Below are 13,629 nucleotides of genomic sequence, written 5' to 3'. Positions count from 1 at the left end.
TACGCTTTTCAGTCTTTAAAAGCTGAAGGGAGTTAGACCTGCCAGCACTTTGACAGACTTTGAAGAAAACAAATGTTGCAGGAGGAGACTGCTGGCTCAGTGCGCTGCACTTTTTTCTGCAGTAAAATCTCCCTGACTGTGGAAAGTCTCCAAAAGTACTGTGGTTATTCCAGAATAGCTCTTCATCTGGATACCCTTAATCTCAAATAAAAGGTGGGGGTGCCGTGATTCAGTTTAAACTACTTCCAAAATGCATAATTATTCCAGAGTAATAGCTCTTCTGGAAAGCACCCAACCAGCCTCAACCCCTCCTCTCAGCAGGGTGCAGTGCAGCCGTGGATGATGCTGCTGTGACCTACAGCTATGCACAGTCTGTATATCCTCTCAGATCTCCTGTGATAAAAAGCAAATGATATTAATATTGTTGGTAACAAGAGCTGACTGATTTACTCACTGGGACTGATTTTAATCTTGAATTGTAAATTCTTTTTCCCAGTTCCAAAGTTGTTTGCGAACAGTCCTCATCATTACACATGTATTTGGTTTTCATTTGTTAACGGACAATTTAGGAAAAGCAGATCCTGGCCTGTGGATTATTCATCATCTGTCCTTTTTAATTATTTGGGTTTTGTGCTGGGTGATCGGCACTTGACAGTGATGCTGCTCAGACTCTGTAATTTGATGAGAATAACAAATAATGAATAACCACATGTTAACCAGGCAGATAAAGGTGCTGGTATTAAGACAGCCATTCTTTAAACATCCGTGCAAACAGAAATCGAGGTCACATAAAGGTTTTCAAGCAAAGCAGAGCCTAAAGAAACAGCCTGAGTTGAACCAGATTGCAGGTTACTCTGCTGAGCATTCATGGTTTTGACCAACATTCACAGCTATTCGTATTTATTTTTTTTTTATTTTTTTTTTTTTTACTGACCAATTTGGACAAGAGGATCCAGGCTTAATTCTTCCCCTTTCTTTCACATCCTGTAAGCCCGTGATAGCATCTTCAGTCAGAGATTTGGGGTTACCCAGTGAAGTCTCAGAAGCAGATTTTTAATTGAAAAGAAACACCAAGTTGGTAGGAGTAATGTGAGTGTGTGATAAAGGGGTCTTATTACAGGGATGACTCAGAAGAGGAAGTTTCAGACTGGGGCAGAAAACAGTAGGGACAAAATTCAAATTTGGAGCTTTGGTCAAAAATTTAATCTTTCCTACATCTCATGCACTTAGAAGTGTGGAGGATTTGCTATGTGCATGTGAAAGTATACAGATTTGTAGGATCCACTTTGCTGGCTTTGCAAAGATTTTGTATTGGCCTTGCGATCTTCAGAAAGCATTTATATAATGTGGATATTCAAATGGTCTAAATAATTTGAAGTGTCAAAATTTATTTGAGTGTTTGCTTTCCCTTCGTGTGTATCAAATAGAGGCTCTGGGTCTACCTTTTAGCTTAAACAGCTGGGTTAACCATGTTTGGGTTTATCTTTTAGCTAAGTGAGATCAAAATGCATCATTCATTTTTTTACATTTATGTAAATATGAGAAATGCTAATGTTATTTTGTCTAGGGGTTAGAGAAAAGGGAGGTGCTCACGATGAGCACTAATTCCAAAATCTCTGGCTAAAGGAAATTTTAAGTGGAAAATAAATACTGTGTTGTTTGTAGAGAGAAAAGTTAATTCTCATGGTTCTATACTGCAAAATTGTCCTTGTGGAAATTATGTAAATAAACCTCTGATTTTTGCCACTGGAATGACATGACATGAATTCAGACATCAGAGTTTCAGGATCATGTTGGCAAGTCTAAAAATTTCCACCTATACCAGAATGATTTTTTTTTTCATAAAAAAGAAACAAACAAAAAATAGGGGGAAAAAGCTGTTGTATTATCATCAGGCACACAGCTGGTGTCTCCAAGGAAGTCGTGGTGGTTTGCGTCTGACATCTCCTGCAAACTGTGAGTCTGTGTTCCTCCAGGCCTGGTTTAGAGGCATTTCTTTAATAAATGGGGAAATATATGGAAAGAAATTACAATGTCTTTCCCTCAAACCTTGCTTAAAAGCCACACAAGACTGGTCTGTCCTCTTTCATGCATGCCTGGGCTACCACCTTTCTTTGTCTAAATGTCTTCTGGGTGCTAGTTCTGGACTCCCAACAATAAATGATTTTAATGCTCAGATTTATTGGGGCGCTCTTATCTGTACACTATAGTGACTGTAAATTAAATGTCAGTGTTTTTTGTGCTCAGGGCACTTGGGTTGATCATTAGGAATTTTTCACACTAAGTATTTTCAGCTGATTTGTTGCATTATTAAATAGGACTCTTGTCATAAAAACAAGCAAATAGCTAAAAGGATGAGGTCACTGTGAGTGACCTGTCCCTGAGCAGGGACGTAACTTGTCCATTTGAATGTAAAATGAGAAGATAGAAATCAGGTTTTGGTGTAGATTTAAACTCCTCTCAACACAAATATATATTTCAAACACATTTTCCACATGTATTGTTCACCAAACGATTAAATTTTTTCAACTTAACTCAAGAAAAATGTCAACATCCTCAAGCTTGAGTCAGTTTTGCTATTTTACCTGAAATGGGCTGGAGATAGGTATAAGTTCTTGTGTAAACCCTTTGTCCACATTTCCCCCTCCTTTAAGAAAGGATTGAATTTTCCCCCACGGCACTAAGAGGATCTGCTCTGACATGTGACTTCTTGCAGGTCATCTGATAGCCTTATCAGCAGGGGCAGAACTTTTGAGCTGGGTCATAATTCTCTCTCTCAGGTGACAAATCACTGTTCAGCCCAGAGCACAGATCCAGTAGTAATATTCCTTCTTCGCTTCCTTATTCCTGCTGCAGGTGGCTCTTGCTTTTGGTTTTGGTTTGGTTTTCTTTAGGAAGTACACGAGAATGACTTACTTGTTTTTGCAATTCCTACTTGGATTGGAACACCCCAAAAGCAATAAGTGTGCTGAAAAATGCAGTACTGGCTGTTTAAAAACAAGTCAGTACGTCCCAGTCTGAACAGATGTTCTTGCTCAATATGCACGTGACACTTTTCTTCCTGATGTTGGTTTTCTACATTTTCTACATAATGTTTGTTAGTAATTATCTATGAGAATAACACAGTGTGTTGTTATACCTGCACAGAACTTTTGAGTTATAGTTGTGGTGCTTCATGGAACTTCATAGTATCTAAAAAGCTGTTCATATTGTTTTTTATCAATTACATTCTTCTTTTAGTTGATACTGGCTTTTATTTTCTTGTCTTTGGCATTTGTACAGTTTCTTCCCAACATATATCTGATTAAAAGAAAGAAGACCTTCACCATTCCTGTCATTTTAATAACTTTTAACTCCTAACAAAACTATTTAATACAATCTTAGATATCAAATAGCATAAAATAAGATTCCCAAAACCGAAATGTTGACTTTTGAAAAAATATGAAAGCAGTAAAGCCTTGATGTCATCAGGTACTGAGCAAAAAAATCTTAAGTATATACTTTCTTTTTATGAGTTTAAAGAGATTTGAGTGGGTTGCTGGATCAGGTGACAAAGTGCTTTCTGCTGAGAGGAGCCACAGCCTCACATCAGCATCATAAGGTAGTTTGATTAGTGAAGTAGGTGGCTACTGTACCAAAAATAGTAAATTCCACCTCATATATAGGCTGTACTGAACACATTTGAATAGTCTATGTCAGAGCAATTACTTTCTTGATGGCTTAAAAGTTTCTGAACAATCTTAGGGTTGAATAACATGCAAAACTTGTGTACCTACATTTCTGTATTTGCTGTGTATACCAGTCCCCTAATGACTGGAGGAATATAACTGTGAGAGAGAGAGAGAGAGAGAGAGAGAGAGAGAGAGAGAGAGACCTGTTTTATAGTGCAGAACTTCCTCAGTATGGATCAACTTTGAAAATTTCACTAGTAATAATGCATTAGAACGATGATTGTTCATCGTGTTCTGTTTTATTGTAGCATTTAAAAAATTCCAGATATAAAAGTAAGCATACCATGCAGGCACAAACGAACTCAAATACTGCAACCCCAAGAAATGATTTTGACCCAGAAAACTAAATTTCACAAATTGTTACTGGGTTTAATCATACCTAAACAGTTTTCACTGGATTCAAAGGAATATAACTAATAACAATGTACAGCTTGTTTGTACACCATGACATGAAGGGAAATTACTTTAAAATCATTGAACGGATACAGTTAATTTCAATTTGGTAAATTATTTTAGGGAATCACTCTTATTTCCTATTCATTTTCATTTAAGTTTTTTAAAAGACATATCCACTTCTAAATGTGTCCACATCAGGGGTGGGTTTGCAGCAATTTAAACTAATTAATTTCTAAGCCAATTTAGATACATCACTAATCAAATTCTATGAGACCAGCTTGGTGCCAATGTGTGCAATAATACAGAATTCTGCTTACCCTACCTTAAGTTTATTAAGTATTCAGAAAACCATTGGGAGTAAAAACCAGTAGAAACTTGTTTTGTTGCTAACATCAGCACCAAACAAAGAAGGTACATTTCCCTATTGAGGAAGAGGGAACAACTTTTAGAGTAATCTTTTCTCCATACAGAAATTACACTTTAAATGCCAATACCCCAGCCAAGTGCTGCCTTTTGAAAGTTAGCTGCAGTGAAAAGCTTAAAAAAAAATCCTTATTGTAATGTTGAAAAGAGTGATGCAACGTTAACACCTAGCTATCTTAAATGCTAAATGATCAGATTACTCAGAGGTAATTGGCTTGCTTAAGTCTCCTTTATGTTCACAGGTTAGTTTCTGGGATTTGTGGATTTAGAAGAGGAGAATCCTAATTATTCTTTAGTCCAACCTCCTCTGTGACAATAGCTGCACAATTTCAACCTCCAATTTCTCCATCGAATTTGTGACAAGCTCCTCCTAAAGTGATCAGCTGCTAAACTTAGGTTGTCACCAGTCAGATCCACTGCCACCATGGGAGCATGAGATATTGGCAGCAGAGGCTCAGGAAGGACAAAATGCAGTGCTTCTTAACAAACTGTGAAGGAGGGCAGAACATACAGTACTTGCTTCAGGAGTTCTTTATTTACTTGTGGGCTTGCTTCTGACCATACATCTGCCCTCATGTATCTCTGGGATTTAAGTCTTCTATGTATTGGCTGCTCAGATATTAACTATTCCATCTGTAACTGATGAGAAAGAGTGTTACACATAGATACAAGAGTGCATTAAGATGTCCAGCACCAGTACTTACAAATATTACATGGTAATTTAAAGAAATAGCACCTACTGTGATATGCCCAGACAGAGTGGCAAGTGTGGAGTCCACAGCGGCACACTTGCTTTTGGCATATTGGAAGAGCTGCTGATATAGTCTGTAAATTAGGTTGTGTATTCACAGTTCGGGTCAGGTTTTCAAGAATCCAAATACCATTTAGAAATGTAAATAAGAGACAGGTTTTCAAGGTTAGCCCAAGGAACTTGCAATGTGCACTTGTAGACAAAATCTTTACATTTAACCATTCTTTGGTAGGCAAAAAAAAAAAAAAAAGAGATTAGTTTTTCAGAGTATGCTCGAATTTGAAAATTTTTAAATACATCTGCCAGCTAACGTGGCTAGATACTTACAGAGAGTTCAAACCCTTGTGTTTGTGAATATCCAGGTTTTGGTTCTTGCACTGCATTTTTACTTAAAGAGCTATTTACATATATATGTCTGTATTTGGTTAGTAGAACTCCACATTAAAAAAGAAAATGCCCATTTTGTTTTATTGCCAGAGGGAAAAAAATGCAAATTCTGGAATTTTAGAGTTCTGCAGTAACACTTAACAAAGTGTTATATCAAAGTGCCAGTGAAGTTGCTTCCTGGAAAATATATGGGAAAAGAATTAAGCTGCATTAAGCTGCATATTATTACATTTATTTACTGTTACACATTCTTGGTCTAAGTGGTATAAACTACCATATTTCACAAGATTTCCTCTGTTTTCCATAAATGCCTTTTATAAAATGAAAGTACTGATAGGTAGAAAGCTTATTAATTTCTTACCATGATGATTTTATGACATATAAGTTCTGAAACATAAAATACTTTTAAGTACCCTTTTTTTTATCTAAAACTATAACATCTCCTGTTTTCCATTACTGCTCCAAGATGGGGGGAAATAAGAAGGTTTTGGTAAAGTGCAAAAAAAGCATTTTAATTGTTTGCTAGACTTAGTTTAGGCAACAGATCAAGCAGTGTTTCCCTGATTTTCTCAGACATGATGCTGTACAGGTGAAAAGAGATGACAAATAATTACATGCAAACTAAAACAGACCGTTCTGCTGTATTGTTTTCTTTTTCTTTTACTCTCTTCTTCAGCATGTTTCATTGCACATAGAGGTTGACATTCAGTATCACAGACCTTCTACCATGACTGTTTTAAAGCACTTTCAACCATCAAATATCTAGGAGAGCATGTGCCCAGAACAGACTCATATCCTCATCCCTGCAGTTCTTGATGGTGTTTTTCCAGATGCTTTGCTGGTAGCCAAAGTTTAGGGGCAAGGCCAGAAGTTTCACTCCTGACTTCTCTCTCAGCCTGACTGGTGAGGGAGCGGCAGAAGCAATTGCTCCTGCTGTCTCCTCCAACTGCTCACTCTGTGTAAAAAGGAAAGGTGGTTCATATGCATTAAGTGAAATGAAATCTGGTGTTTTCACACGTTCATATTCTTACATATTTTGTCTCTGACTTCAGAAAAGATAGAGCCAGATGCTAATTGCTTGACACCAGTAAAGATCACAGGTTTTGGGAGTAAAGTCTTATAAACCATCGATGACCCATTTGGGGTAATAACTTTCAGTTTATGTGAAATCTTTTCTCCAGAGTTTCCGTTGTTTATATACTCCTGGCTTTTCATCTGAAAGAGTTGAATTGCTTAAGTTGTGTGTTATTAATATACTGGTTGTTGGATTTATACAGAGAGAAGTTCAGCTATGGCTCTGTAGTACAAGGAGTAAAGTGGGTCTCATAGGAAGCCTACATGCCCTGAATTCTTTCTGTGCATCCATAATTTGTGGTGATATCCTAGTGATAAACTGCATTTAGCAGACACCTTTGGCTGTCTCACCTGTTCTCTGCACACTAATTCAGCTTCCCTGGGATAGCAATTAAACTTCTGACTGGCATCAGCAGCTTCCAGCAAAAGAAATTAAAAGGAGAAAAAAGGTCTGCTGGAGAAATATTCACCTGTCATCCACTGACTATGGACATGTAGATTTTCCAGCTCAATTCATTTGAGATGCAGGAGGAACCATATTTAGCCTCACCTTTAGGAGATCCTTCACTGTATCCAGCTGGGAAGCTGAAGGCACCCTACTTGCAAAGGAAAATGTGCAGACTTATGGAAAGGTCACCAGCAGTGGCTTTAAACCTCAGAGTACATGGGATATTAAATCTGTGGTCCTACTGTGTGCAGTAAAAATAGTTTAAATACTCGGTATCAATCTCTACAGGATTTTAGTTATGTGTTATGCCTGTTTCCTAACCCAATGAAGCTTAGGCTTTTGTCAAATAAGGTATCTGGCTTGGCAGTGAGGGAGTTATGGAAAAAGCATGGCCTTGGCAGAACTCCTGATGGTGTAGTACATAGATTTCAGTAGTTCTCATTTGGGATAATGACATCCATAACTCACTGTGGTATTATTCCCCTGGGTGGTTTAAAACTTCTTATAAAAGTCTTTATTTTAGTTTTGTAAAAGTAAATCACTACATCCTCAGAAGCCATCTGCTTAGTTTTTTATTAAGATAATGCATGCTCTGTTTTCATACCAATTCTTTGCATGTAAAAATAACAATACAGGACCTGAAACCCTCCGTCCAAGCAGTCCCTGCAAACCTCAGCAAAATAAGGAAATAAGTGTATGGTAAAGAGAATAACATCTCTGTTGGAGTGTAACAAGCCAAATCAAGCACTGCACCTCTGAAACGAGGAGCTGCCGTTCTGAGGCTTACCTCTGCTGGGAGATCCCTGCGTCCATGTTTGTGTAGCAGTTGTGTGAGATGCAAGGGCACTGCTGTTACCACACCCATTTTACAGGCAGTAAATCAAGACACTGACGTCCATCTGTGTGCAGTGGAAGAACTCCTGCTTTATACCTTAATACTTATTCATGTACAAGTTAGAATCATAGAATCATAGAATGGTTTGGGTTGAAAGTGACCCTAAAGGTCATCTATTTCACCCACTAGACAAGGTTACTCAGGGCCTCATCTAACCTGCCCTTGAACACTTCCAGGGATGGGCATCCACAGCCTCTCTGGATAACCTGTTCCAGTGCTTCACCACCCTCTGAGTAACTAATTACTTCTTAGCATCTAATCTAAATCTGCCCTCTTTCCATTTAAAACCACTACTCCTTGTCCTCTCACTACATGACTGTATAAAAAGTCCCTCTCCCTTCTTTTTATGAGGCTCCTTAAAATACTGGAAGCCTCAATGAGGCCTTCCTGGAGCTTTCTCTTCTCAGCCTTCATGGACCTCCTCTGGATCCACTCCAACAGGTCCACATCTTTCTTGTGCTGAGAAAGCTGTGTTCTTTGTTGGTCCTTTTAAGCCACAGAGAGCCCCTTTTCTTAAAAGAAACACTATTATGTTACTTAACTTTAAATTTGCACTTTCATTTATTCTTGTATATTTTAACCAAGTTTATATAAGACTGTCAAATTAGAAAGATACTGCTTTTGTGTCTCATCACTTAAATTGTTCAAAGTACTTGCATGAATTTGATCATTTCACAAATATTAATCTGCCTTGGGGTTCTCCTGAGCACCCATTCACTGAGTTAAAAATTTGTGTTTGCATGCTGTTCCCAAGGGCTCATCTCCCCTAGTAAGCATGTTTAAACAACTGAAGTACCCTTACAATGAAACATTCAAATTCAAGCCTTTATTATTATGCAATCTGGGATTTTTTTTTTTATCATTAGACTTCCTTCTGAACTGGGTGGTTGACACTCCCTGTTCCAAATTCCTGTCCCATGAGCTAGTTGTTTGGAAATACTGGCTAGGAGAAGAAACACCGTGGCTCTTCTCTTTTTCTTTTTTTTTTTTTAGTCTGGAGAACGTGGTTTTTTTCACTAGGTATTTGGGATTAAACTGTAACCCAAAGGCAGTCTGCAGAAATAGGATAAAGATCAAAAGGAAATGGAAAGCATAACTTGGTGGATTGATGCAGCTGGAAACAGTGGGTCTGATTCAAGGTGCTTTGGGAATCTGAGGATTCTTGTGCATGACTTAACTAGTTTCTGCATTAAACCTTGCATATACCCTAGGAGAGGAATGCGTACCTGCTCCAGCAGCATGTGCACTCTGGAAAATAATGAGAATAGCTAGTCTATACTGTGTCAAAATGAGGGTTCATATACACTTTGACTATCCAGATAAAGGTATTTCTGAGTAACTGCATGTCTAAACAATTTTAATGCATCACGAGACTACTTTGACTTGACTCTCCAGTCAGATCAGTTTTCGTTCAGAACTTCACTCCTTGATCTATGTCCAAGAACATATTTATCAGGGAATTTATACAGCCCTTTAAATTCACTTCCTTATGTGAATTAAACTAACTTCCATGTGCAAAACCCTTTGAAAGTTCCCTGTGTGACATGAGGATTTCTCCTACTTTTTCATGTGTCCTGTGATCCTGTAGTATTCACCCTTGGAATCTGTCTCTACTGCAAGAAAGCTGGATAGATGAGTTTCCCCTCTTTGCCCGCAGGGACAGAATGCCACATGTGCTCTTGCTGCACCATCTGAATGCTTAAGCTCTCTTGGTCGGACAAGGAGAATGCCAGGGGTTTGTCAGTTTTCTGGGGGAGTACTCATTTCATTTTTCAAGCAGCTTAGCATTTAAAATACCGTAGCCACTTGAGCAGCCGCAGATCCTTTAGGTGGCCGTGTCACAAGTTGCCAGGTACTTGAAAGCACATGGAGAAAGAAAAAGTGGTGCACCAAATCCATTTCATTGTTGTGCTTCAGCCATTCAGAGGGCTCAGACAGCTCCGACGTTTAGAGTGCAGCTGCCTCCAACAGCGGCAGCGGCCCCAACATTGTTTTGTTGTCGTTTCTCCAGAGGAGCGGCAGGAGCTTACATCATTTCCAGTAATGAAGTGCCTGGGGTTCTTTTATGACTTGCACACTCTGCTTCTCTGGAGCTGTACAGTATGTGCTGCGTGACTCCAGGAAACTGAGGATTTGTTTTGACTTGTTAAGAGAACGTTGTGCTATTTCTCTTTACAATTTCACCATATGACTTGTCAATTCTCTCCCCCTCTTAAGAATAACTTCAGATTTAATTAGCTGAGTGCAAACATCTTTCATTGCAGTGTGGATTAGACTCCTCATTGAGTACATTTACCAACAAAATGAAAGACATCTTAATCAGGTGACTCTGTATTTGTACTGCTGTGTCCAGAGAGCATTGTAGCTGTCAATAGACAGTTGCTATTGGCTCCTTTTCTAGTGGGGGATGCCCAGTGATGTGGGGACCAGTCTTGTTGGTTTTGATGCTCTCTTTCCTACCTAAGAGCCCTTTTCAAGTGTGTTTCATTATCATTTCCCTTTCTGCTATGTAGGAAAAATTATACTCATGTGCCTTGCTGGGATGTCTTGAAGGTGCTGGCATGCCCCCAGAAGTTCCCCAGCGACCTTGCCTAGCATATTTTAAATGGTGCAATTTATACTTTGCTGAATTGCAAAGTAGCGTTGTGCACAAACCTCTATTAGACAAGTTTTGCACCAGCTTCCCAAAGAGTTACCTGGATATATGCATATATATGTGCTTTGAATTTCTAAGTGCTGAATTTCAGTTTGTATTTCCATCATTCAGAGAACATTCTCCAGACCATGAACCACCTGGGGTGTTTCTGGGATATCATGACCCAAGCAGCAGCCTCCATAATTCTCCATGAGTCCTGGAGTACATACTTGTGCTGCAGCAAATGCAGCTGATTTACCTGAACGTACAGTCACAGCAAATGCTTTTTGGCAGCATCAAAAACAATGAAGAATGGAACAACATTCATGATCTCTTTTGTAAAAATATCATCATGCTTTCTGTTAGTTCCAGGTCTTGTCATAAGCACTTTATAAAACACCTTTAACCCCTATTAACTATTCACTTCCCCAGAGTTAAAATTTAGCATGTCCATTTTTAGCCATTTCTTCTCTTAGGGATGCTGTGGTTTCTGTTTGATTCTTCAGAAGTGAATCATAGTTTCAAAACCCTCACTACCTGAAACACTCTTTTTCCATTAGCGTTCAACATGTTTAACATGGGTTCAGACACGTTATCAGAAACTTATACTAAAGTCCTTTAAAAAAATCTCGTGTGATTTCATGCCCTGGAAACACCTTTTACACTATAAGTATTCCTACAGCAATGGGGAGATATGAGGCATATGGATCTGAGCTAGTCAAATTAATGCCATAATGGCTTCTGGCTCCACAAGCAGATACAGTGCAAAGAGAGAGCAGAACAGCTGTAGTAGAGTTACCTTTTATGTGGGTGGCATAGACGTCTGCCAATTAAAATGATCTGATGAATCATTTCTAGCCATATGATTACTGTTAATAAGAATTTATGTTAACATGTTTGTGTCTGAACTTTGCACAGGTTCATGCCTGCATTTATTTTCTTAAAAAATAGAGCATATCATGGTTGTTTTTTTGTTCTTAATGGGCTTTCTTTCCTCACTTGAAAGCATTCCAGGACTTCAGTAATGCAGAGCTGCCAACTAACCCTTAAAAGACGATGTTTTTATCTCTATGTAGTGCCTTCTGCATGTAATTCTGTGTACACAGAACAATAATTTTTAACCTGAGAACTTCAAGCTAAGCTTCTAAATCCATATAGCAGCTCTTAGAAAGAAAGCATGGCCTTCAAAATATGAAGAGTTCTCATAAAGTTTTATTAACGCCTTTTTTGTTGCAAACATTTATATTTATACTTTTCTTTAAGTAGGCCCAATGACTGACAGGTTTTAACTGTTGACTTCATTACACTAATTCCCTATGTGTAAAAACAAGTGATTTTTTTTTCTAGAACTGATGTTATATTTATGATGAGAAATTAAGCATGGCAAAATGTTCTTTTAAATATGTCCTCTGCAGCTTACAAATCATTTCAAAGTATTTGAGAAGTCTGTGCAACAAGTGAGACATTTTATAGAAAGAAATACACAAGTCCAAGCATGGTGAGTGTTAACAAACTTTGATAGGATGATTTGGGAATCTCTCTCTGATCAGAAAAATGTAGTTAAAATTCTGCAAAAGCTTGGTAAGTATAACAGGACAGGGTGGAGAGACAAAAAATAATTGCAGTAAAATTGCTTGAAGTACAATTTTGCTAGGATAGGTGGTTGGAGATTTATCCTTGTGAATCTTGTTTGGGAGCCATGAGCAGAACAAACATTTTGGTGGGAGGACTTGTTCCCATGGTACTTAAAGCAGTTAGGAGAAAATATACTGAGGAAAATAATCCTAAAAAGACCAAGGAGGAACTTGGCAAATAGGTACTTTCTTTCTCTATTTTCTCTACTGGCAATTCTGCTACTCATGTTAGGAGGAATAGAAGACACTGATAGGCAAGGCATTTCCATGGCACTTAGATTGGAGCTTTTGGGGGCTCTTTGGCTCTCAGACTCCTCCTCATCTCTGCTCTGTCCATGCTTACTGATGCATTGATATCATATTTGCATCCATTTTCCCTGCAGCATCAATAAATCAAGAACTCTCATATGTTTTTTCTAGTGTCATCCTGCATTACCACCTATAAGAAGACACCGCCTCCAGTCCCACCAAGAACTACCACCAAACCATTTATTTCCATCACAGCCCAGAGCAGCACAGAGTCTGCCCAAGATGCATATATGGATGGGCATGGGCAGAGGGGAGATATCATCAGTCAGTCTGGACTTAGCAACTCCACAGAAAGCTTGGATAGTATGAAGGCGCTGACAGCTGCTATCGAAGCTGCCAATGCACAGATCCATGGCCCTGCAAGTCAACATGTAGGGAACAACACTGCCACAGTCACCACCACCACAACCATTGCCACTGTTGCAGTAGAAGATAGGAAGAAGGACCACTTCAAGAAAAACAGATGCTTATCTATTGGAATACAGGTACAGTACATGGCATGGATAATCTGCCTGCCATTGTTTTGGACTTCTACATCTGTTTTACTGCTCATTATACAATGTTTTATGTATTTTTATACTTGTCCTGACAGGTACCTATGTAGAAATTGCATCAACATAATCATTCTGCGTGGTACTAATGATGTTTTCTTAATTTATCATAAAAACATCAGATGCAAGGATTTGTTTAAGTCTTCTTGCTGCTTGTTATTCAGCTCTGTTAAATTATACACATGAGCACTAATCTATGAATCATAACACAGCGGGGGTCAGAAAGGCATGAATTAAATCATTGAAAGGGAATGTGTAAAACAATGATTTACATTACACTATCACCCAAAAAATATTTTCGTCCAGACTCACTGAATTAATTGTCGCTGCTTATTCATGCATTTCATAATGACTGGTAGCCACTTGAATGAGGCAGCATTGTTCCTATCTCACCC

At 38.4% G+C, this 13,629-nt stretch overlaps 1 protein-coding gene across 3 annotated transcripts in view; it reads left to right on the top strand.

Annotated features, from left to right (window-relative positions):
* DLGAP1 (DLG associated protein 1) overlaps nt 1-13,629 on the top strand; it is a 364,067-nt gene that overhangs the window by 321,736 nt on the left and 28,702 nt on the right. For all 3 annotated transcript variants that reach the window (XM_008925543.2, XM_018081188.1, XM_018081195.1), the window contains one exon: nt 12,795-13,168. In XM_008925543.2, the coding sequence (XP_008923791.2) occupies nt 12,795-13,168 (374 nt within the window). The remainder of the gene's footprint in view (nt 1-12,794; nt 13,169-13,629) is intronic.

This window comes from Manacus vitellinus, unplaced genomic scaffold (genome assembly GCF_001715985.3).
Source record: "Manacus vitellinus isolate BGI_N305 unplaced genomic scaffold, ASM171598v3 scaffold_1_pilon, whole genome shotgun sequence".
Taxonomy (NCBI): domain Eukaryota; kingdom Metazoa; phylum Chordata; class Aves; order Passeriformes; family Pipridae; genus Manacus; species Manacus vitellinus.
Note: the sequence above shows the minus strand (reverse complement) of the source record. Positions and strands in the feature narration are given on the sequence as shown.